The sequence below is a fragment of the Gavialis gangeticus genome, unplaced genomic scaffold (genome assembly GCF_001723915.1).
Source record: "Gavialis gangeticus isolate Ggan-Ray unplaced genomic scaffold, GavGan_comp1, whole genome shotgun sequence".
NCBI classification, from domain to species: domain Eukaryota; kingdom Metazoa; phylum Chordata; order Crocodylia; family Gavialidae; genus Gavialis; species Gavialis gangeticus.
The window spans coordinates 12,755,512-12,779,230 of NW_017728993.1; the positions used below are offsets into that span (position 1 = coordinate 12,755,512).

Sequence of the window (23,719 nt, forward strand, 5' to 3'; positions counted from 1 at the left end):
CCACCAGAAGTTTATCAGGGGTGACCACCAGTATCTGGGGGAACGTTTGTTCACCAGAGTGCCCCAAGGGATGACAAGGTCGAACGGTCATAAACTACTGCAAGACCATGTCAGGCTGGACATAAGGAAGAATTTCTTTACTGTCCAAGCCCCCAAGGTCTGGAACAGCCTGCCATCAGAGGTGGTTCAAGCACCTACATTGAACACCTTCAAGAGGAAATTGGATGCTTATCTTGCTGGGATCCTATGACCCCAGCTGAGTTCCTGCCTTGGGTGGGGGGCTGGACTCGATGATCTTCCAAGGTCCCTTCCAGCCCTAATGTCTGTGAAATCTATGAAATCATCTGGCAGGCAGATGGGGGCCCGCAACCCTGAGAGGGCTGTGGGGGCTGTGCCAGTCCTCTGGGGGCTGCAGGCCCCTGATCTGCCTGCGAGATGAGGGAGGGAAGCCAGGTGCTGCCGCCTGGGACTGGGAAGTTGGGGAGGTGAACTGAGCCCGATCACTCAGTTCCCCTCCCCAGTGCTATGATCAGGCTATGGAAAGGAACTCAGCTCAGCTGGGCTGAGCCCCCTTCCCCAGCAGGATCAGGCTGGGGAAAGGAACTCACGATGATTGTGCTGGGGAGGGGAACTGAGTTCAGCTGTGTTGAGTTGCCTTCCCCAGCCCAATTGTAGGGCTGAGGGGAGGGGAACTGAGTGATTAGGCTCAGTTGCCTTCCCCAGCCTGATTGCAGCTTGGGCATTCCCCTGTGCTGTGATTGGCTTCCAGCAGCCCGGCTGCGGGAGGTGGGGACAGCCAGGGCTGAGCTTCTGGCTGAGCCACATGGGGCTGCAGAGCCACTGGGAGCACAGCCCTAGTTCTCCCATGTCTCCCACCACCTGGCTGCTGGCTGCTTCGAAACTTGAAACAGTTTGAAACTTATGAAATATTTCGACTAGGCTCATTATGTTTCAAAGCTGTTTCAAAGCCCTTCATTTCAATTTGATTGCACTGTTATGAGCTCAAAATGAGTCGAAACATTGTTGAATCAAAACAGCCAGCAAAATTTCACACAGCCCTACAATCAGTTGTTGCAAACTTCGGCTTTTCCTGATTTATACTTAAGGAGTCAATATTAGTACAGCTGCTGGTCACTTTAAATAGTTGAGCAAAAATGACCTATACATTTGTACTTTTAGCTTGATACACAGAACATTTTATGGTTGAAAGGTTTGTGTGATTTTTGGGACAAGAAGACAATTGCTTGTACCTTTACTTACCTTCTGTAACTGGGTTTTAAAGTCTTTTTTTTAATTTAAGAAGGATGTTAAACAAGATATGGGTAGTAAATCTGTATTAAAGTTAACATAAGTATTAAAAATGTTCACAATTCTTCAATTTCAAAATTACCCACAAATTTTCCTAATAAAAGTGGACTATTTTCAACTAAAAAGAATTCATTTTCATACCAAAAATGTATTTTGAGTGAAATTAAGCTTTAAAAAAAAACAAAAACAAAGAGGGATTCATAAATATAATGTGAATAGGTGGCATTTTAGTAGGAAAATGTCCATATTCATGAGCTTTTGGGGGGGGAATATTTTTTTAAGTTTTGCTATTACTCTAAGTAAAATTCCCCAGATACTATTTGTAGTCTGAGGCTGTTCCGATTGGGTAGGTAAAAGGTTTGCCAATACTGGCACAAGTTTCATTCTTCATGAATCCACCAGTCAGCTGCAGGCCGTAACTGATATAGTTAATGGAGACATACTACTTTTCATTTTCTAAATCTTAAGAATTTAGTACTTAGAGTGCTTTTATACAAAGTAACTAGATGATAATTCAATAAAGATAATGTAGTATGTTTCATCATAAGGTATTGGAAGAAACATTTATTCAAAACATTAAAGCAAATCTTATTTTGGTTAAAGAATTTAAAAATACCAGGCCTAAAGAGAGCACTTTCCAAACACAATTACTCATTTTGACACCAGGTGTTTTCAATTCAATAGGTATATCAGATGATAGGTAAAATGTACGTCTCGATGAAAATGAAATTATAGCTTAAATGGAATGTTTTGATAGATGTATCTTATTGTGCTTTTTTTAATAGCTACTCCAGCACCATCATGCAGTTCATGAAATTTCATATATTGCAAAGGATATCACAGATCACCGAGCATTTGGATATGTGTGTGGAAAAGAGGGAAATCATAGATTTGTGGCAATAAAAACAGCCCAGGCAGTAAGTATCAGATCATTGTAATTTTCTGTAGTTTAACTCGATTTGAAAGTTATGTCTATAATCTTGCTGTTCAAAAGGACATTGTGCAATATATTATGCTAACAGAAGTGTCTGCATAGATGTTCTTACATGGCAGATTACCAGATTACTGGGAAGAAGGGAATGTAATATACCCTTCTCAATTTTTCTTGATGTATTCTTTCTAATTAGTAATTTTTTTCTTTTCTAATTAAACTCAATACATAGACTGAATACAAATAAGTTTAGTTATGTTCATAGACTCATTTAAACAGAAAATGATAGAAACCAAATAGCTACTTTGCATAAAATCTACCCTAATTTCATTGTATTAGAAACCACTAATAAATATAAGCAATTTCTTTTATACTCATAATCATAATTATCATTAATCTGCAAATATAATTAGTTTTATAGAAATGAACCTTAGCCTGGATGCAATTTGCTAAACTAATATAAACAAGGTAGAAATTAATTCAGTGTGAAGTTCCTTCCCTTTAAAGATAAATATAACTGCTCTTTCAACAGGACAGGAGAAAAGGCCACTTTCCTGTATTAAAACTTACTTTTTTGTTTCAATAGGCTGAACCTGTAATTCTGGACTTGCGAGATCTGTTTCAGCTCATTTATGAATTGAAACAAAGGGAAGAAATGGAAAAAAAGGCACAAAAGGACAAGCAGTGTGAACAAGCAGTGTACCAGGTACCTAGAGGAGTTGAACTATGGTCAAGAAAAAGTGTGGGTCTGAGGGATGCATTTCTCCAAAACACCTCATGAGAGATGGTTAGCATTTTCAACACCTCTTATCTTCAGTGGGTGTTGAACAGTACTCAACACTCTTCTGAATCATTCTCAGCATGGACAAATGTGAAGTTAGCAGCTCTGTCTCAGAAGTAGGATTGAAACTGATGAAAACCATATAACTGCGTAAGACAAAAAACCTCAGCAAACTGAAATAATCCACTCATTTCCCATGAAAAGTATTCCTTTAAATTCAGTATGCAAATTGTAGTGAAAACCAGTGTGTGGTAGGTCAGTTTTAAGAGCAACTACTAATTTTAGTGCAGATTAAATTTCCTTCTAAATGCATCTGTTTAAATTAAATCAAACTTGCTGCAGCTTTGATTAAAAGTTATCCTGTACAGTAATGCCAACAGTATCTATAAACTAAAAAAGAAAAAATCAATTTTTCCTGTATAATAAACTGATTTTTTTTTGCTGTCCTTTAACTTCTGAATACAATTCTCATATCTGTGCTGTTTATGCTCTTTGCTTTTACTGCCTGTCCTCTTACTTTGTTGTAGACAATTTTGGAAGAAGATGTAGAAGATCCTGTATACCAGGTAATTTCTGAAGCTGCACAGACTCAGAGTTTCAGAAATGATTGCAAATATGTTCTTTTATTTTCAAACACAGCCAAACCTTGTAACAAGGTGTTGCAAAAGTTTATTGAGATATCAATTTAAAAGGAGCTATAAAAACTTCAACATAAAGCAGAATATTTACTAGAGAAAAGCTCTAAGTAATAATGCTAATATTATGACACACGAAGGAAAGCTTAAGTGCTTGTTTAAAATGTAAGCTAAAAACTGAAATAGAGTTTTCCCACAGAGCGCTCTCAGTATTTCTTACAAGAAAACTAACAAAGCAACTTACTTTGAAAACTAAAGAGGGAGTGGGAGCTTTGCTATCGACTTTTACGGGCCCAGAATTTCATCTCGACACTCAATAGTTGTGCCAAAAAAAACTGTATCGAATTGACTACAATAACCTAAGCCATGAGCAGACATTCATTTGTACAGATACAAATTCTGGGAAAGGGAGCAGTACAAATGTCCAGTCTGCAGCTGCCCCCTCTGCCCTGCTCTCCATGCCTTCTTAGTTGACCCTGGGCTAGAGAAGGCAAAGGGGGCAGTGCCTGGTCTATTCCCCCTGGTCTTCAGTGGGGGGAAATGGAGCAGTGGAAATAACTTTTTGTACCAGCCCCAAACCAGGGTCTTGGGAACTGGGGGCCCTGGGAGCAGGGCAGAGGGAGCACTGGCTTGGGGAAGGGGCTGGGAGTTGTGCCTTCCTGTCCCCTTCCCCTCCTGGACCCATCCAAGAGGGAAGGGGAGCAGCGTGGCAAAGCCCCTGCCCAGAGCAGCGGCTCCTCCACTCTGCTCCCAGTCTAAAGGAGTGGAGCAGAGGGTGCAGCAGCACAACCCCCCTGCCCGCTTCTCACTTTGGGGACACGGGGGTAAAAAGCAGGCCAGAGTCTCGCAGCGCTGCTCCCTCTACTTGGCTTTTGGTACTGGGGAATCGAGGGGATGGAGCAGTGGGGCAAAGACCCCACCTGCTCCACATACCTGAGACTGGTGTAGGAGAACATGGAGCTGTGCCCACTACACAAGTGAGAGCCTCCCTGATCCCAGTTCCCTGTATCTCCCTTCCCTCCAGTCCAGAGCCAAGCAGAGGATCTAACAGAGCTCCTGCCAGTTTCTCACACCAGGACCTCTGCAATGAGAAGCAGGCAGGGAGTAGTTGGCAGGTCTACAGAGGAGTGGGAACAACTACCCCCATGTCTTCTCCAGACCAGGGTGACCTAAGTCTCAGGCATGGAAGCCTTTCCTCTGGCTCCACTCCTTCTGGACCCCAGGAGGAGTTAAGCTAGGGGAAAATGTACAGCTGTTCAGTCTCCTCAGAGAAACTCTTGGGAGCAATTTAACCATAGTTAGTCCCAGATTATTTTTCTCTTGCTGAACAAAAAAGATTCTAATAGCATGACCTGATTCTACAATTGCAGCTAATTGCAGTTTCCAAGAATAACTCGAGATTTTGTAGGTCTCCATTTTGGCACGTTGACTTGAAACTCTTTCCAACAGCCGGATGCACAAAGAATGTGTTCAAGTCTTTGTGAAAATCTGCCCCCCTTTAGGGGACTTGCCTGAGGCACTCCAATTGCACCATCACAAGTCACTATTCGCTTTTGGAGAACTTGGCCAAGAATGATATTTTGAAAACACTTAAGCTAAAGAAGTTAAGTGAAGTGTCAGACTGTTACTGTGAAACTGGTTAGTTAAACACCAACGTGTTCTCCAAATTTGGGGCAGCTGTTTTATTCACAGCTAAAACACGTGTGGAAAACTAATGATTATGCAGCCAGAGGCATCTTGCCCAATGAAGTTTCTGGCAAAATTCTCAGTGATTTTGAGTAGGATCAAAATTGGGCATCAGGCTGTATCCCTAGTGCAAATGCCACAGGAAGTTCATCTAATGTTCATTAAAGGAGTATCAGGTCTGCTTTATTGCTCTTTCATTAAAAATAAAACAACATAACACCGTGCTTTCCAGCAAACCAGATATCCTTGTGCCAAACTATACTTTGAACTTGTTTCTTTAATGCCCTGCCTGCTTTTTTTTTTTTTAAATCTGGAATTCCAAATTGCCTTTTTCTCCTTTCTGTTTCACCTTTCCTCTTCCCTCTTTGGCTGCTGATGTAATAGTACATTGTGTTTGAGGCTGGACATGAGCCAATCCGTGAGCCTGAAACAGAAGAAAACATTTACCAGGTATAAAATTGCTACCTATTTGTTTCCATCGCACCCCATGCAAACATTTAGCCAAGCACATTTCATATGCTGGAATTCACTTTTATTAGTTTTCATTCATCACACAAATGTCTGAAATTTCATCCTCAGTCAAGCTAAATAAATAATTTCCCCAGTCTCAGCATGACTACTCTATTCATTCATTTCTCTCTTCAGCCTTCTCAAGATGTATCAACTTTATCAATTATGTAGGACACTAAACATTGTGTATTCCATACCACCCATTAAACTGTCGCTTCCTGGTTTTTTTTTCTTTTTTTGTGAAGCTTCTTTAATTGTTCTTTGAAGAAGTGGGATGGTAAATGCTGTGAAACTCCAGCTATATCAGGTCAAGTGTTTAGGATGGTATTTAGGCCAGAAGACAAAGGAGTAAAATGGGGAAGAGAAGGAAAAACAAGTAAGAGGCTGGGAATTAGTGTCCTGTAAATCCTCTAATTTGATCATTAATTTCTGGTTTATCTAAACTCCTTGATCTTTGTTGATTTTCAAATAATAATTAAAACATGGTAACTAGGCAGCTAGTCCAAGGCCTGCTAAGCCACTGAAGATACTCATATTTTCCTGCATACATAGGGTGCCCATAGACATATGGGGAGGCTGCTCCGATGCACTATAATCACAGCTCAAGTTAATGTTAATTAGCATGCTTCCAGCAGCCTCTGCGTCTTGTGTATTAGTGTCCATGCACTTCAAAATGGTGGTGGGGGCGCTTTAACGCTCATTCAGTGAGACTTCGTTAAAGCACCCCTGCCACCGTTTTGAAGTTCAGGGATGCTGCACTTTGAGACACTGTGGGAGCTTTAATTAGAGCAGGTCTTGGAGCTACTTTAATTCAGGTGCCCCCCCTCCCAAGCCCTGGAACATATGGAAAAATGCCCATAGTGTTTTCCGGTTGGAGATGAGCTGGCACATGCTGCTGAAAGCATAGTTCCACTGTAGGAAAGCAACTGCATAAAAAACAATTGCTTAATTGACATGATTGTGCTCACATTCATGAACAACTGGTGCCTCATGAGATTGGCAGGGCATTATAGTGGAAAGCAGGGACCGCCCACAGCCAGTGGCAGTGGCGGGGGGGCAGGGTTGGCAAGTGGAGACCACCCACAAATGCCACCAGCCATGGCAGTGGCAAGGGTGGGCAGCAGGTGGCGAGCAGCGATTGTCCGCAGGAGCCAGTGGCAGCTTTGGCGGCGGCCAGTCTCAGGGGGACTTGTGCTCCCCCATGCCCCACCTATGCATTGCCTATGCTCACATGCTAACTCCACTGTCAAATTAATGCAGTCAAAAGGCTTTTTAACATGTGATCATCAAAGCAGGAGAACCTATAGGTCGCTAAGAGAGGTTGAGGGTAGCTGATAAGGCTCTGAGGTCAAGAAGAATGAGGAAGAAGAAGCCTCAGAGGTACCATGAGCAGTTTCCATTCCAGAGGGGATAGAAACAAGACCATACTCAACATTTGGAGAAATTGGCCTAGAGAATGTGAGTGAAAAAAGATAGCAGTTACAAGAAGATAATGATATGGAAAAAGAGGATGGTAAACAAGTGATAATCACTTGGCTTATCTAAAAGAGCTGCTGCCACCTCTGTAAGTCACCAGTGAGTTGCTCATAGCTTCATTCAACAGCATCAGGGCATAGTTAAACGCTACCTTCCACAGGGCATGCGAGAAAGTACTGAATTTTTTTTTCACTTCTGATAAATGTATTCAATAACCTCAATAGATGAAATGTTCCCTTATACTTCACTATTTACTGGAGGTGCTACCTTGAATACAGCAAATTCTGAGATTAGCTAACTATGAATCTTATTTAGTTATCTGTTGCAGCTGACAATGATTGAAGTATCACTACAACAGATTTGCCCATGGCCACTGGCACTCTAATATCATTGCGCTTTATGATTTCCCTTGTTGCTATAAATCTTGATTTCCCACATCGTAGAGCTTACACTTGGATTACTGGAGAACGCTGTTTCTCCTACGTGGTCTTGGCTAACTCAGAACGCACCAGTCTACCATTATTAATAATATTAGCCATTTCCTTTCTTCTTTCCCAACTGTCTCTAGCTCCAAATATTTATTATTCCTGCACATTCTTATACAAACTCCTCAGTAACTTCCATTTCAAGACTCTGAAATGGCACACCCTTATTATCCCTGAATAGCTATATAAATACCACATAGACCACAGTGATGTTTTAACTTAGTGATGTCTTAACTTTGGGTCATTTCTATTCTGTCTGGCCCCCCGTAAGAAGTTTCTTGTATCTTACACAGTCTTTTATGATATTCATAGCCACACCTTTACTTTTGTTTTCTTTGGTAAGCTGGTGTACCAAGACCTTACCCCCAGGAGTAAGCAGGTTCCTGCCGAGCAATTGATTAAAGATGGAACATGACTATTAAACATGACTGTTGCAGTTCTGTTGTTTAATATGATTGTGCATGAGCCTTCCCCTATTCTATTCATTTTCTTTCTCCAATATATTATTTCAAAATTTCTCCGTCTGCTTGTTCTGTCTCCTCTGTTTCGTCTCTCATGCTATTTCTGATGTACTAGTCACTGTGAAATAAGACCAACAAGCATGTGCCAATCCTCCCACTCTGTAGTGGACGTCTCATAACATGCTCTTATGACATCTGTTTTCATGTTGGTGTGGTTTCTAATGGGCTATTTTTTTCATTATGTATTTTTTTTTTAATTTTATTTAGCACCACTGGTGTTTATTGTACTTTGGAGCCAAAGAAGAGGGCACAGTCCCTGTTCTAAGGAGTTTAGATTCCTTATTAAGATATACACTGAAATATGGGGGTAGATGAGAGGAGAGGGCAAAGGGAAGACAACAGAAATGAAGTGAAAAGGGAAAAGTAGTACTGGAAAATATTCCCAGCAGGAGCTCAGACAGTGTTGTATTATGATACGAGACAAACATGAAAATGTTTGTCTTGAATTATGTCAGAGATAGAACAGAATAATAGTACCAGGGTGGAGAAGAGTAATGGAAAATGTGCAAAGAAAGAAGTCTTGGAACAGGAAGAGAGGGAAAATGTAAAGAGGACACTGTTTCAGACATTAGAGACAATATTAATAAAGGTCCAGAAGCATGAGTTAAACTAGTTGAAATATTTCACGTGACAAGAATTTCTGATAAAAAAGTTCCCCTCCCCCACACTTCTATTTTTTAGAAAAATGGAAACTTTGTTAAAGTTGTGAATGTTTGTACTTTTATATTTTTGTTAAGCTTGCCATGATATTTTCATTAAAATTGTGTTCATAGTATCAGAAAGCTGAGGTAGAGGCTAGCCCTGTGCTCTTCAGAGCCTTGAGCTAGGGGTACGTGGAATCTGAACTTCAATGTCAACCGTAACACAACCATCAGTACTGTAAGCAGCAGGTTCAGGAAGAGAACTTGAATAAGGGAGGCCAGAAAGGAAGAGTTGGTTTTATTTATGGCAAAGGATACTTGAGGTATAGATCTGGGTGTTGAGGAAGAAAAGACAAATAGTAGAAATGTTCTAGAGCAGGGGTACAAGAGTAGGATAATGATACAGTACATAGACACCATTGTTTCTTTTAAAATACATGATGAGCAGGAGGCCACTGAGCAGGTGTGCAATGCCATTTGTGATTCCTGGAAGAGTTTATGTGGGTGGTGTTTAAGTAGATAATTTTCTCCCTCAAAAGCAGTGAAGATTGAATTTTCTCTCCCCACACCCCCACCACCTGTTTTTTTTTTCAGTGAGCAGTGTATGATTAGAACACCGAGTTGAGTGCAGTACACCTCAGGTCTCAATAATTGATATATGCATCCTTTACTTAATCAAATAACCTTGTTATGGAAGTCAGTAAAATAAGTAATGATAGGCAGCGTTGGTTTTCATTAAAGAGAAATGCCTTAATGAAGATGGTCTAACATTAGTTTCTCTAGTACTATTTGTACTTCTTTCAAGGAAGAACAAAATTAAAAGCAACTTATTAAATAAGGATTCTTGGCTTCTGATCTTACACTGAAGTATGGCCCCTGCATTGCACCTGCCACCCCTTCAGAAAAAAAGAAAAAAACATCTGTTATATAGGAGTGGGATCCAGATGTCCATTGACTTCATGAAAGTTTATACTAGACCACGTTATCTCTATCATAGGGAACATGAAAACCTCATTTCTGAACAACAGTGAAATTAGGGTTGTGAAAATTGAGATTCAGTGTTTTTCTCCTTGGGGTCATCTCCATTTAATATTATCCCCTGAATTAAATGGGATCTTCCTTGAGTTCATTCATGAAAGTGATGAAGTCGTGTTCTGAAGTTAAACTATGCCTATAAATTTGACGTTTTCCAACCTCCTACTTGAAAGATGACTGTTTTTGATTTACCATTACAGGTTCCTACCAGCCAAAAAAAGGAAGGTGTTTATGATGTGCCAAAAAGTCAACCTGTAAGTGTAAGTATTTTCCCTGTTTATATGCAGCTGAGATGGTATGTTGCACGTCTGCTTTGGTGTACATAATTTTTGTATCATATGGGATATTCCTTATAATATCACAGTGTTCACTGACCAGTTCAAATCCACCAGGATGCCTTGTTGAGCCTTTTGGTATCCTTAATATGTACTAATTTGCTGAAGACCACCTCATTCAAACATCTAAATTCCCTCTACCATTTTCATCCGCGTTCACCCTTTTCCTCCTAACCAAAACTCACAACTTGTAATGAGACATACTTGTATAGCTACTGTGCATTGGTCCATGCTAAGTGGGTGGGGACTGCATTTCCATCTTCCATATTTATCATTCAAACTGTACGGTGTATGAAAGTTTTCACGAAATGAAGGACAGCAGTGGATGCAGATACTGACAAGAGTGGAATTTAAACACAAATTAGCATTAGGAAGAGGCATGATGAGCATCCACAGAACTCTTTCCCTCTGTCCCCTGTGGTGACACTGCAGATGCAACATCTGCAGCCCTTTCAGAATCATCCTTGGCAAATACAATATGCTGATGTGCAAAGAATGCACGAGCAGCTTCAAATTAGACAGAGATAAAACATCAGGAATTTGCATAAAAATTACAGTTCTTTAAATTGAAAAGCCATAGAAAATTCCACTTAAAATTTAGGACAGAAAAGCAATTATTTTTCCAATAAAACTAACCTCTGCGGCAACTTAACATCATAATCACTATATAATTGTAGTGTAGAGATATGTATAATTGTCACTGGTTTAGACAACTGTATGCAACTCCAAAAAAGGAAATAGTCAAGGCCCTTGCTCAACAAATCCCCCAAACGAGAGAATCATTGCTGTATATATAGCACATTTCTTTCATGGTTTTTACTAGCGAAATTCTTTACTTCTGTTTGCACAGTGCAGTAAGTGGTTTGATTCATTGCCTCCTTAGTCTTATGGTTAGTCAAGCAGTTGCACCCATGGTTATAAAATGCTACCAAATCAAAATGATAATCTTTCAACATTATCTTTCCCTAAGTGAATACAGTGCAAGGTACTGGAGAATTGGCACACTTTTCCCTAAATTAATGTAGCAGAGGCTGGGGACACATAATTAAGAGGCACTGGAAGACAGAGGCTTTAATAAGATTTTGTTTGTGCTGAAGTGAGGCTTGCATTGGTTTGATTCGCATTTATATTTGGACATTAAAAGTCTGCAAAATAGTTTACTCTTGCAGGCTTGGTGGGAAAAGTGTTTTGAATAGGAGTTTGCAAGGGTATAGAAAAACAAAGGAAAACCAGTCATGTTTATTGTGTAAGCATAGGAGAATCTACATATTCGAGAGGAAGTGGATGTGTGGTAACATAGACATAACTGAGCTAGCTCAGATACAGGAAGTACTGTAGCACTGCTGAGAAGCTTGGGCACAGAGATTTCCTAATACAGTAGTGATATTTTCAGAACCCCAGACTGCATTGGCATGTACAACAATCAAAAATAAAGCTCACCTTAAACATTTTATAATAGTTCACTAGGGGGAGTGAGAGATCAGCTTGTTGTGAAGCAAATTACGATAAGACAGTTCATGCTGCATAATTAATTAAGGTGGTTGTGGGCAAGAAATAGCTATACATTTTTTGGAGTGCAGTGTTGGAATGTCCTCTGTGAACGTTTCTAATTGGAACAATGCTGGTACACTCTTTTGGCCTATTGATGGCATTTCAGATTTCATGGTCAGATTCTGCTCTGTGCGCCAGTTATGTGAAAGAATGTACAATATACTTGCTAGTATGTTTGCAAACACCTGTGCATTTAGACTGCTCTGGTAAACAGCATGATTTTATTAACATGCTGGCCTCTAGCTTCAGCTTGTAGAATTGATATACAGTAAAAGTTCTGTTATCCGGCATCTTACAAGTTGGCATGCTTCACAAACCGGCATGCCGGCTTGTAAGATAAAGTGAAACTGGAAGTTCCCACTGTGGCACTTCCGGTTTCTCTGAGCCCCCATGGCTCGGGGCAAAGCAGCCTGCGCTGCCAAGCCCCCACAGCCCAGGGGCATAACAGGCTGTGCAGGGCTGTACGGGATCCAACTCTCTGTCAGCGGCAATGTTGCGGGAGAGGCAGAGGGATGCCCCAGACGCGGCATGAGAAGTGGCGGCCAGGGTCGTTCAATTAACCGGCATATTTTGTTATCGAGCATCCCCCGTTCCCAGGGATGCCAGATAACAGAGCTTTTACTGTACCTCTGTTCTCATCTCTATGAAGTTAGTTATAAACTTTGTTTCACTAAAATTAGAAATGATTAGATCCCCACAGCCAAAGTGCTACTGCGTACTTTACCTTAAAGTGGAAAAGAAGTAAAAAAAGAGGCATTAACTGAGTATAAGCATCTGTGATCGTGTCTCACCTTTCTATTGGTATATAAAATGGAAAACTGAAGCAGTTGTTAAATTTATGTAATATTCAACTTCCCATCTGGTTTTATTACTCATCCTTCTGCATGCGAGACTTTGTCATTGAGACACTTGGTATCATTTTTTTCAATTTATTGCTGTCCCTATTATATAAACCTCTAAAATTCAATTTGTGCCTAAATTACTGAGCAGCCTATACCTGATTTAGACATACAAGGACACTTTCTTTATTAGTAGACCTTGCTTCCATTAATTTCTTAAAGGCTGAAAGAGAGGAATACTTCTGACTTCTCATACATTTTTGGCATTGTGGATTCCCTCTTCTGACTTTATACACACCACTCCACAAAAATGCACTAGATTTTGCTGCCTCTAATTGGGTTGGCTAGATAGTCTAGACAACAATTCATTTCCAAATTCCAATAGTTTTTTTTTATTGTGGTTATTTAACTGAAAAGCAGTGATTGTTAGAACATGTGCTTGAAAGGCACATCTCCCTTGGTTTGTTCAGTTTTGCTTCAGACAGTTCTGTGTGACTTTATACAAGTCACGTAAGCTAAAGTTTTCAAAAGTGAGATAGGTGCATGAGTCATGTTTTTTAAATTCATGTAGACACTTTAGTGAACCTAAATTTCATTAATATGTAATTTGGATTGCTATGCATTTGTCATCCTAGCTGAACAAGGATTATGATGACAACCTGATGGTGGTTTCATAAAGCTTAATTAATTATTGTTGTTTAGACTTTGAGACAACCATAATAAAACAATATACTATGATAATACTTCAGTAGCATCTGTGGCGAGCCAGTAGGGGGCGCTCCTGTGCTGAGCCACCTACCTCACTGCACCTGACCACCTACTAAGCTCCAAGTGCCTCCCCAGGTGCAACTCACATCTAGCCAACCCCCTTGCCAGAGCACACCCGCCAGCCTAGGGGTACTGCTGCCAACACCCGGGGATCTAGTCTGTCTATGGCCCTGTGTCCCATGAGGTACACAGGCCTTGTAGACCTTGAGGATACTTAACCCACTGTGAAAAATTGGGGTGCTTCCTCTAGCCTAAAGCACAAAAAGTAGCTTCCCTTAGTCAAAGCAAGGGGGCACCAAGTCATAGCCCAGTCCCTCTCCCAGCCAGTGCACCACACTATGTATAGTGAAGAACTTTATTGGTTAAAGAGGGAAGGCTTGGGGAATGGTGCAGGTTAAAGAAGAATCAAACAACAACCTTAGAGCAAACAGGGTGGCTAAGTAGCCATTGAGCATGCATCTATATCACAGTAAGCTATATATCAAGGTAGGTTTCAGGTAAGTACCTCACAAATATCATCCAGAGGCTGATTGAGCTTTCCTCTGGAGGCAGGAAGTTCAGGGTGTGTCACTGAGTTTCCACAGAGATACCCATCTCTCTGCCTGGTCAATTACTCACATGTCCCCCCTTCCCCCCTCGAAAAAATGCCTTCCCTCCCCTCCAGGAAGAAGGAAGCTCTTAAATAAACTTTTCTGACCACACCTGCCAGGTCCAATCAGGGCAGGTGTTGTTTAAGGCTAACCAGCCAATTTAAAAAGCATCACTGGTCAACTCAGAGGGTGACAGCTCTCTAGTCCCTGCCCCTCTGCCATGAGGTCAGTGCTTAAAATAATGAAGAGAGGTAGAGCCACCTGGTCCAAATCACATTGGTAGAGCCGGTTGCTTAACAACTGGAGTGATAGACTGGTAAGAAGACAATGACAAAGAAAAAAACTGGTAAAAGAGACATGGGTGAGACTGGGATGGAAATTCTTTGCAACATCTTCTGTCAGAAGATAACAGTGTGCTTTATAAGATCAAGCCTCATGGCATCTACATGATCTGGGTGTCATTAGCCCCAATTAAAAATGGTGAAAATGAAACACTATGAGAAGTGCTGATGTTCTTAAACTCACAGTAGGACAGAAGAAGTGTCATTAGGACCAGGTATAGCCATTACACATAAACCAGCATAAGTGACTAAAAACCAGATGACACCCATAACAGAATAGAAATTTGGGAAACATAGACTGGTATAAAAATGGTAGAATCCAGTCCAGGATAGACCTGGATTGATGAGGTATCAGACTTAATCGATTTAGGTTAGACGAGTCTAACGAACTTCTGTACCAGATCCCCTATCAGTTTACATTAGGTCACTGTCCTCCAGCATCCTAGGTGCCTTTGTGGCAGACCACCCTCCCCCACCAGCCCCCCTATACAAGGAGATATGCTAGCATTTGCCAGGTGCTTGGCTGCTCAAGGCAGTCACAGGTCTAAGCCAGCACAGATATAGACAGGTGGCTAGAGAGCAGGGAAGGGAGGCTTGCACCAGGTGGTGTAGACAAGTTTGCTTCATAGAAGGATTGGGCCCCTTGGAGCTCGGCACCAGCAGCAGCGAGCAGGATGGGCCCGGCAGCTCAGTAGGCTTGTGCCGGGCAGTGCGGACAGGGGTGCTCTGTAGAAGGAAGGATCAGGCCCCTCCACTGCCGCTGGTGCTGAGCTCTGAGGGGTCTAGTCTTTCCTTCTAGTAAGTGCCCCCATTCATGCTGCATGACGCAAGCCTCATGGGCTGCTGGGTACATTTTGTCAGCTGCTGCTGGTGCCAAGCTCCAGCAAGATGTGCCTGGCAGCCTGAGAGGCTTGTGCTGGGCATTGGGGACAGGGCACTCTGTAGAAGGAAGGATCATGTCCCTCAGAGCTCAGCACCAGTGGCAGCCAAGGAGCACAGTCCTTCATCCTATGGAGTGCCTGGGCGACCACTGATTGGCTGCCAGGCACACCACCCCCCCACCCAACACCTTGCTGTCACTTGACCCACTTCTAGCCATAGGCTTCCAGGAGAGCCCTGGAGCACATCACGATGGCACACCCAGCTGGAAGCTGGGGGCACACGGAGTGTACCATGGTGACTCACCTGTGGCTCTCCTGGAAACCTAGGGTTGGACCTGGGGGAGTGACAGCAGGGGGGTGAGAGCATGTGCCTAACAACCAATCAGAGGTGGCTCCCACTCAGCTGCACTTAGCAGTCTCAGCATGCTGGGAGGCATGCAGGAGTGCCCCAAACTTGGTCGGGGTGGACATGCCTGCCCCCCTTGCTCCCCACCAAAGGGGAACATGTGCTCTGTTTGCTCCCAATCCAACCCATGCAGCTTGGAGAAACCCACATAGGTTTGATCTATTTCACCTCAGGCTGTTTGAATGTCTCTACCGCAAGTAAGAGAACGCAAACCTCTTGGTACCTAGTTCTGTGCCATGTGGCCGGTAAGCACGTCACCTTGTCTGACACTGTGGGCATTTAGACACATACTTTTTTGTCCTGCAACGCACTGTAGATCCACTACTCCACAGCTCCACAGACAAGCTGATACAAACTGTGTTGCACCCTGTGCAGTTGTATAAGCGGCAAAATGCGCATCAGTGCACAGAAAATGGCGGCAGTGTGTTTTTCAACTAAAGCACTTTCTATCCGTTTCAGTTCAAAAATGCGCTGCCGCTGTTTTCTCAGCGCTGACGTGGATTTCACTGCTTATAAAACTGCAAGTGTCGCAGCACCAGGTGCTTGTCAAAGTGCCTGGTGCTGTGACACTTGCACATATAAAAATGCCCTGTGAGACCAAAATTGGTTTAGGAACGCAGAGCATTATGATCCGTTGTCCTGTACTCTCCCCGATAAATCCCCTGTGAACTATACCTTTCATGACTGCCAGCTTCCTCCTTTTCAAGTCCCACCAACCATCTTGCTCTTCTTCCCTGATATTCTTTCCTAGACAAAACTTCACACCATGCATCCATTTAAAGTGGACATAGAGCAAAACAAACAAATCAGGCTTTCCCCAAATGGTTTAAGTGGCATGCACTGCACTTAGAAATTGTATTTCAGCAGTTGAAATTAACCATTCCAGGAGTAGGGGCTGTTTAATGAGCTCTTTTTTGTCAGTATTTTCCGCAGTCTCCCTATTATACATACACATCAGGTTCTACCTGTCATGGTGTTTTTAGTAACAAGAGTTGAACTGTAAATACCCTTCACTAAGATTGTCAGTCAAGTCACAATAAACCCTACTCTTCTCATCAAGATGTCTAAACTATCTGCTTACAATTTTATGAAGGCTTTCAAACAACTCATCTTAGTGCTATATTAAGATTCAAAGCCCGATTCCTGGTGCCTCACACCGTGAGCGTTCATTTGCCTCGTGGCAGGTAGTTGGAAAATGTGACCAAATCAAAATGGAAAGGGCAGGTCTTCAACCAGTGTAGGGAACAGAGTTCCATTTAGACTAGCAGAAGATTGATTTATATGCTTTTACCCTTGCTTTGCATAGGAATCTGTGGCAATCTGAGGTAAAAGGCGGTGAAAAATCTCAAGGACTTTCATTCTGCTTTGCTGTGCAGTATCTTTTCTGGGATTAAGTCAGCACAGGGACCCCTGTAGTGACAGTCTTCCTAGAGCCATTTTTAGTAGTGCAAACATAGATAATCCCTTTGGTGTCAGGGGACATGCAGCTGGGGAAGATAACCCCAGAAGTAAGAAATGCTGCCTGGAGAAGAGGCATGCTTGTAGTAGCCGGCAATAAATTTGTCCAGCTCTGGAGAGAATTCATATTCAGACACAGGCCTGAGGAAGTCATTTACACTTACCTGGAGCAACCAGAGTGTATTAGGAGCGGGTATGTAGAAATAACTAGTAGGCTAATGACAACCAATTTTAACTTTGAAGGGTTTAGTTGTATTTGCTAAAATCGCGCACCAGGGGCGCTTGTCCACGTAATCGGCATTTACCGGGTGATCATATGGGAGGCTCCACAAGTTGCATGTAAGCCTTTTGTGTTTGCAGAGCCCTGAATTTTTATCTGTATTTACAGATAAGTGCTTCCATGGTCACGTGCATGACTCAGTATGTAGATGGGGGTGGGACCTTGTTTATGTAGTACATAAAAATGTACTTTATAGATGTCATTCGTTTTAGCTACATTTGGATAAGAGATAGTTTGTCATTCAGGTATTCCTTTTTTTGTGGTGTAAGTTTCAGTAATGTTTTGGTTGAAACTAATTTTGTAAAAAAAGAAAAAAGAAATGAGCCCATACTATAATTACTAATGCTTCCATGGATTAGAAATGTTGCTAATGTTAACTCTGTCAGGATTGGTGTTCTTTGGTGTGGTGTAGACAGGCATGCTGACCACTCACTCCTGTTGTGAATGTGCCATTGTTAGGTCTAATAGAAACAGTGGTTTATAATGGATATATTTAACAGTGTTTCAAAGGTAAAGTCTCAGCACTAAAGGTGAAATGTAACTGTCACATGTCTTTAGTCGTAAGACTTGCACTGTAACAAGAGGCCGTTTTATAACAGCCTCTCCACATTAGAGTGATTTGTTTCTAGTCCATGTATGAGTACCATCTCCTTTGCGACCTGTGTCATCAGCCTTGTGTCATAGTATTCATGTTTTCATGCAGTGTTGCTAAGTGACCTCTTTCGATGCATATCTCACTATACACTACTTGTATTTGATGGCTTACACTGCACTGTCATGTCTTATTCTGTTTAAATGTGTTTTTCCCGTATTTTGGATTCAAAAGTAGACAGATGACATTCTAGAAAGAATCTGCATTCAATCTAATGTCACACACTGCAGCTGATTGAAATGATGGGGAGGAAAATGTCCTTGTGTGGAAGGTTATTTTGTCACGCCAGCAGTGATCCCATTTATTTTGTTCAACTTTTGTGTTCAATGTGCCAAATGACTATTGCAAATCTATTCATGGTGAACATTATCCAAGATTTAAATTCTTCCACATTGTGGGAATTTCACAAAAGACTCATCAAGATTTAAAAAGTGTTTTCCTGTCCCTCTTAGTGAGGCTCAGGGGCTTTTTTCCTCACTGTCGTGCTCTTTTCATGGTCATTTGCATACCTGTGCAAAATGAGGTGGTCATGCCTTTAAAATCACTTTGCTGTGGCATAAATGACTGTAGAATGTGCAGAGCAATAGATACTTAGGGTTGGCCAACACACAAAAGGATTTAAGAGACTAGGTTTTACCTGGTAAAGTTCCCTAGGCACCTAGGCTAGGGACAGAAATTACACATAAACCAGTAAAAGTGATGGGAAACCAGTTCAAATCTGTAACACAACAGAAGTTCAGTTCACATAAAGTGCTTTCAAAGTAGTTGAAACCAATTTAAGATAAACCTGGGTGGACGTAGTATCAGACTTCACTGATTTAAGTTAAATCCATTTATTGAACATCTGTCCCAGACCCCTCCAAATTCAAGTCAACTCTCAGGCCGCCAGCATCTTGGGATGCTTTGCATGACCCTCACAGCCTCCCCTTGTAGGGTGGGTGGGCTAGCTTTGGCCCAAGCTGTCTGCACCAGCCAAACAGAGAAGCATAGTCTGACACCCCCCAGCTTCTGGCCTGGGCCACTGCAGGCACATGGCTGCATTTCCGGAATCAAAAGTCAATGCCTGTTCACTTCCTCATCGGTTCAGTCTATGAAGTTTAGACTAACCTGCAAAGATCGAATCCATTCAGCCTCAGGATTTTTGATTGTCTGTACTTAGCTGTAATGTTCAGCCTCAGCCCATGCCCAGAACTGCCTCAGTCTCATCAGAGAGGAACTACTCATCTAGCATAAGCCCCATTATGATCCATGAATTGAGGGATCTGACCAAATCAGTGGCCTGTCTAAGGCACATCGAGAGAGTCAGGCTCTACACAAAAAATGCAGTGGCAACTGTCACTTCAGTTCAAAAAACTGGATAGAGGAAGTAATGCCCTACTAGACAAGAGTGATGGGAGAACCCATCAAGATTTAGGTTGAGAGGCTTCAAGCTATAACCAACAGGGTAAGCACTGTTCTTTGGTAGAGCAGTCTCAGCCCTCCCGCTGAAGTTGCTGTAGCCTCAGTTACCTGGGCAGGGCTCCAGTCTCTGCACCAAGGGCTGTTTACGTGGGGGTTTTGTTTGGAATTTTTTAGGGGGGGTTGTTTTCTTTGGTTTTGTTTTTTGCATTTAACAATCATTGGATAAAATGTATAATCAATTCTTAGAACAGGGATCAGAGCCCAGATGTCCTCTCTCCCTGGGGAGTGCTTTCACTCTCTGTGTAACGAGTCATGTTTACTGTGTCATGCCCAACAAGTCTTTATATGGATGCCAAACAAAATGGGACTGTTTCAAGACCCTGGTTTGGTTGCTGAGCTGGGAAGTGGAGGCTGTATATTTTAACCCCCTGAAGGAGAAGAGCAAATTGAATCTACATCTCCCACATCCTGGTGCTAATGGTCCAACTCCTGAACTCTTGAGGCTCCTAGAGGCGTGGAGGGAGCTGGATGGAAATCCAGCACGTTGAAGCAGACTCAATAAATCGAGTCTGCTGGAGCACAGAAATAAACACGTTCCAGCAGCCTCCCACATCACGTGTATCAGTGTCACTGTGCTGAAAAATGGCGGCAGCTGCTTTGAACTAAAGCTTGTTCAGTGAGCTTCAGTTCAAAGCGCCCTGCTGCCATTTTTCAGCATGGGATGCTGATACACATGGCGCTTGGGCACTTTTAATAAGCGTGGCTCGCTAATTAAAGCACACTCCCCCCCTGCACTTCCTCTAGAACATGTAAAAATGCCCGTATATAAAGGGGCTCTCATACAAAGGTTGTGCTACCTCTACCTCTAGTTGTCCAATTAAAAAAAAGAGGAGTGATTTTGGTTAACTCTTTCTTCAAGCAGCTTAGACACAGTAGCATAACTGAGGAGGAACAACCAGGGCAGCAGCCCCAGGCCCTGCCTTTGTGGGGTGGCAGGGCAGGGCACAAAAGCAACCATTGCCACAGTGGTGGCTGATGGTGCTGCTGCAGTTGGCATGCCATGAGCTGGCACTGCCCTGGGCACATGGAGCTTTCCTGCCACGCCTGTACTTAGACACCTAGCTCCAGGAGAGGTATTGGCCTGTGAATACCAACCCTGAGGCAGGTACCTTGAGCCAGATACCTATGCACCATATACGGGCAGGGCTGAAGATAACATCCCTGTTCAGAAAATCCTTTCCTACTGCCTTATTGTGCAGCTCCCTGGGGATCACAGTCTGAGATGCCTGACTGTTTAGGGAGTGTAGGCTCATAGCCAAGGACTATGGATTACATTCCAGGGGGCCAGGCACCTAAAACTTTGGTATTTAGTGCTTAGCATCACATCTCACAAGTCCCTTTAATATCTACCATGTTTTGGCATATTTCCTATTGATACAAGTTAGAATGTGATTGTACAGAGACACAGGACTAAAATTGCTCTTATTAACTATGCAGACGCTATAGGAAAATCCTAAACAGTTTAATAGGGAAGAAGCCAATCAGGTTCAGAAGAATTACCCCCAGAAGTGTGTTGACTATCATGACAAAAGAATATGGCACCATTTTCTATTGCATTTTGAACCATTGCTTGGCATTGTGTAGCAAAGTCATAATTCTGTGCTTGACATATGGGATTGTTCTAAAAAGTTCACTGTAAAAGAGTTTCCATTTTCAGCTACACTATTTCAGCTGTAAATAAAGAGCAGCCTATGAGTCTTATGCGGCCCATAGAGTTCTTCACAAGAAAGCACAGGAACTAATTAGCTCATAATGTAAGTGCTCTGCAGATGAAAAATATCATGAAAGTGATAAATACTGTGTTTTTACATTTCTATTAGCTATGACTGCCCTCATCAGAAATAGAGGCACGGCTGGCATAGGTCCCAGTATCCAGGGCTCCATCTTGATTCAAGGGAATTTAAATAAGACTCTCTGTCACTGAGACATTTGCGATCATTTTTGTAATTTATGGCTGTCTTTATTACATAAACCTCTAAAATTCAATTTGGGCCTAAATTGCCTTCCTTCTAAAACTCATTTTATGCCAGATTACCCAGTTTACCTATAACTGATTTAGACACACAAGGACACTTTCTTTCACAATAAGCCTTGTCTCCATTTATTTCCTAAAGACTAAAACAAGGGGAAAACTTCCAGAGCTTCTTAAAAGCCCTTTTGGGAGTTCTCTTTTCCTTTCAATGTGCAGCAATACAACAGTTTTCACCTGAAATAGAAGTCGACTGGACAGACAGTCCAAGCAACTTGTTTCCAAACCCACGTCATTTGCTGCCCCAATCATATTTACCATGGAGGATTTATGGTTCTGTATCTTCCACTTCTGTATTACAGAAATGACAAAATACTGCCTATTTCATTTTATTTGGTGCTCAAACTTCCAAAAAGCAGACATCGGTGACATTGTTCAGCAAACTTTGGGTTCTCTTGGCACAGTGTTACCAACAGGTATAACAGATCTACACAGTTTGGGTGTGTTTGGTAAACAGATAAAGAACTGGTTCCTTTATGCTTCCCTCCCAACAAAAAAGGGCTTTCCTTCAGCCTTTATCCTGCCTGTCTAGCTCCCCAGGAGCATTATGGATGTCCAGAGGGATTTAGTGAAACATAGAAGCGATGGGAGTTGTGTCACATTAAGTATGAATGAGATTCCTTAAAGGTGTAGGAAGACAGGACTGAGACCACATGAAAATCTCAGTTTGCACCATTTCCTAATATCCAGAAGCCTTTTGCTAGTAAATTAGCAAGCACGTAGGGGCAAGCTGCTGGGAGATAACCCAGGCCCTATTATTCATAATAAAGTTAGTTTGCTTTTGCTTAATTTCATGTTCTGTCTTGCTAAGATAATGATGAGAACTGATGCAGTCTGTTTTGAGTCACCCAGTAAAAGAAGCAAACAAAGAGCAGGATGTATTGATGAAGGCAACATTAACTCTTATCTTGCATAAAATATTAATGACACATGTTTTTCATGACTTGGAAATCTTTTTCTCTTGGCTAAATGGTAGTTTACAGTTGCTGTCTTATTCCCAATTGGAGTCAACATACTCACTGACTTCCCTGAAAACAGGAATCCTGTGCATTTATCTGTAATAGACTCCAATGTTGTTATTCCATCACATCCCATTAGAGAAACCATGTTCACAAAGGATCAGAATCAGTACACACTATGGTTAGATGCATCTCTACAGAGGTCACTTAGCCCAGGTGCTGGCATTAAGCTTTTACTGGTATAAATGATTGGAAACCGGTCTATAGCCACAAAAGTGGTCTAACAAAACTGAAGTTCAGCACATGTAGACCGGTTAAAAAATGGTGGGACCCAGACTAAGATTTGCTTCCCTGCCCCACCAAAGGGTCAACGTGTGTTCTGTTTGCTACCAATCTACGCTGCTGTTTCCAGAAAACCACATAAGTTAGATTGATTCTGCCTCAAGCTTTTTGAATGTCTGTACTTAGCCTTACGCCCTGTCCTCTTTGCCAGAGCAGAAGTCGACAGGGGAGCTTTACTATCTTGCTTATCAAGGCACTTACAGCACCTAGATACATCAGGGAGGGCCCCCATCCCAAAGTGGATTTCTGAAGGCAAATAGTTTGCTTATGGTAGTAAGTATGGTCCCAAGAGTGCTCAGCCAGGAGGCGGAGGTCTTTTTGGTGTTTTCCTTCAAACTCTATAGCATTTGGTGCTTTTGAAGAATAGCAGGGTTAAAATAAGTTTGCTTTTAAATGCACATCTACCAAATAGAAAACCAATTTATTAGTTTAATTCAAGATAAAAAGACTTAGCAGCCTAGGAAATAAAACACAAGATTTCTGTCCCTATTTTCTCTTAAAAAGAAAAGGATTATAAGTTGCAGCAGACTCTTTAAACGGAAAAGCTATAAAATGACATTTATAAAATGTTATGCATCTTCCTCATTTAAGTATAAGGCACATTCAGAAACTAAAAATCTCTGCTCCACTGGAGAGCTCAAACTGCCTATGCTGCCCTCGCTGTAGAGAGCTGCCCCTCTGCAGAGAGGGGGAGCACAGGCATGAGGCAGCAGCATAGGGGGCTGTGGAGGAGAGTGCTGTGGTGGGGAAGGACAGCTCAGATCCGCTGTTTGCCACCCGATCCTCCAGCCAGACTTTCCCAAGTTGGATTCAAACTC

General features: G+C 42.1%; 1 protein-coding gene across 1 annotated transcript in view; it reads left to right on the forward strand.

Annotated features, from left to right (window-relative positions):
* DAB1 (DAB1, reelin adaptor protein) overlaps nt 1-23,719 on the forward strand; it is a 340,711-nt gene that overhangs the window by 251,998 nt on the left and 64,994 nt on the right. The window contains exons 5-9 of the mRNA XM_019501227.1: nt 2,094-2,225; nt 2,826-2,945; nt 3,548-3,586; nt 5,726-5,791; nt 10,210-10,269. Of these exons, the coding sequence (XP_019356772.1) occupies nt 2,094-2,225; nt 2,826-2,945; nt 3,548-3,586; nt 5,726-5,791; nt 10,210-10,269 (417 nt within the window). The remainder of the gene's footprint in view (nt 1-2,093; nt 2,226-2,825; nt 2,946-3,547; nt 3,587-5,725; nt 5,792-10,209; nt 10,270-23,719) is intronic.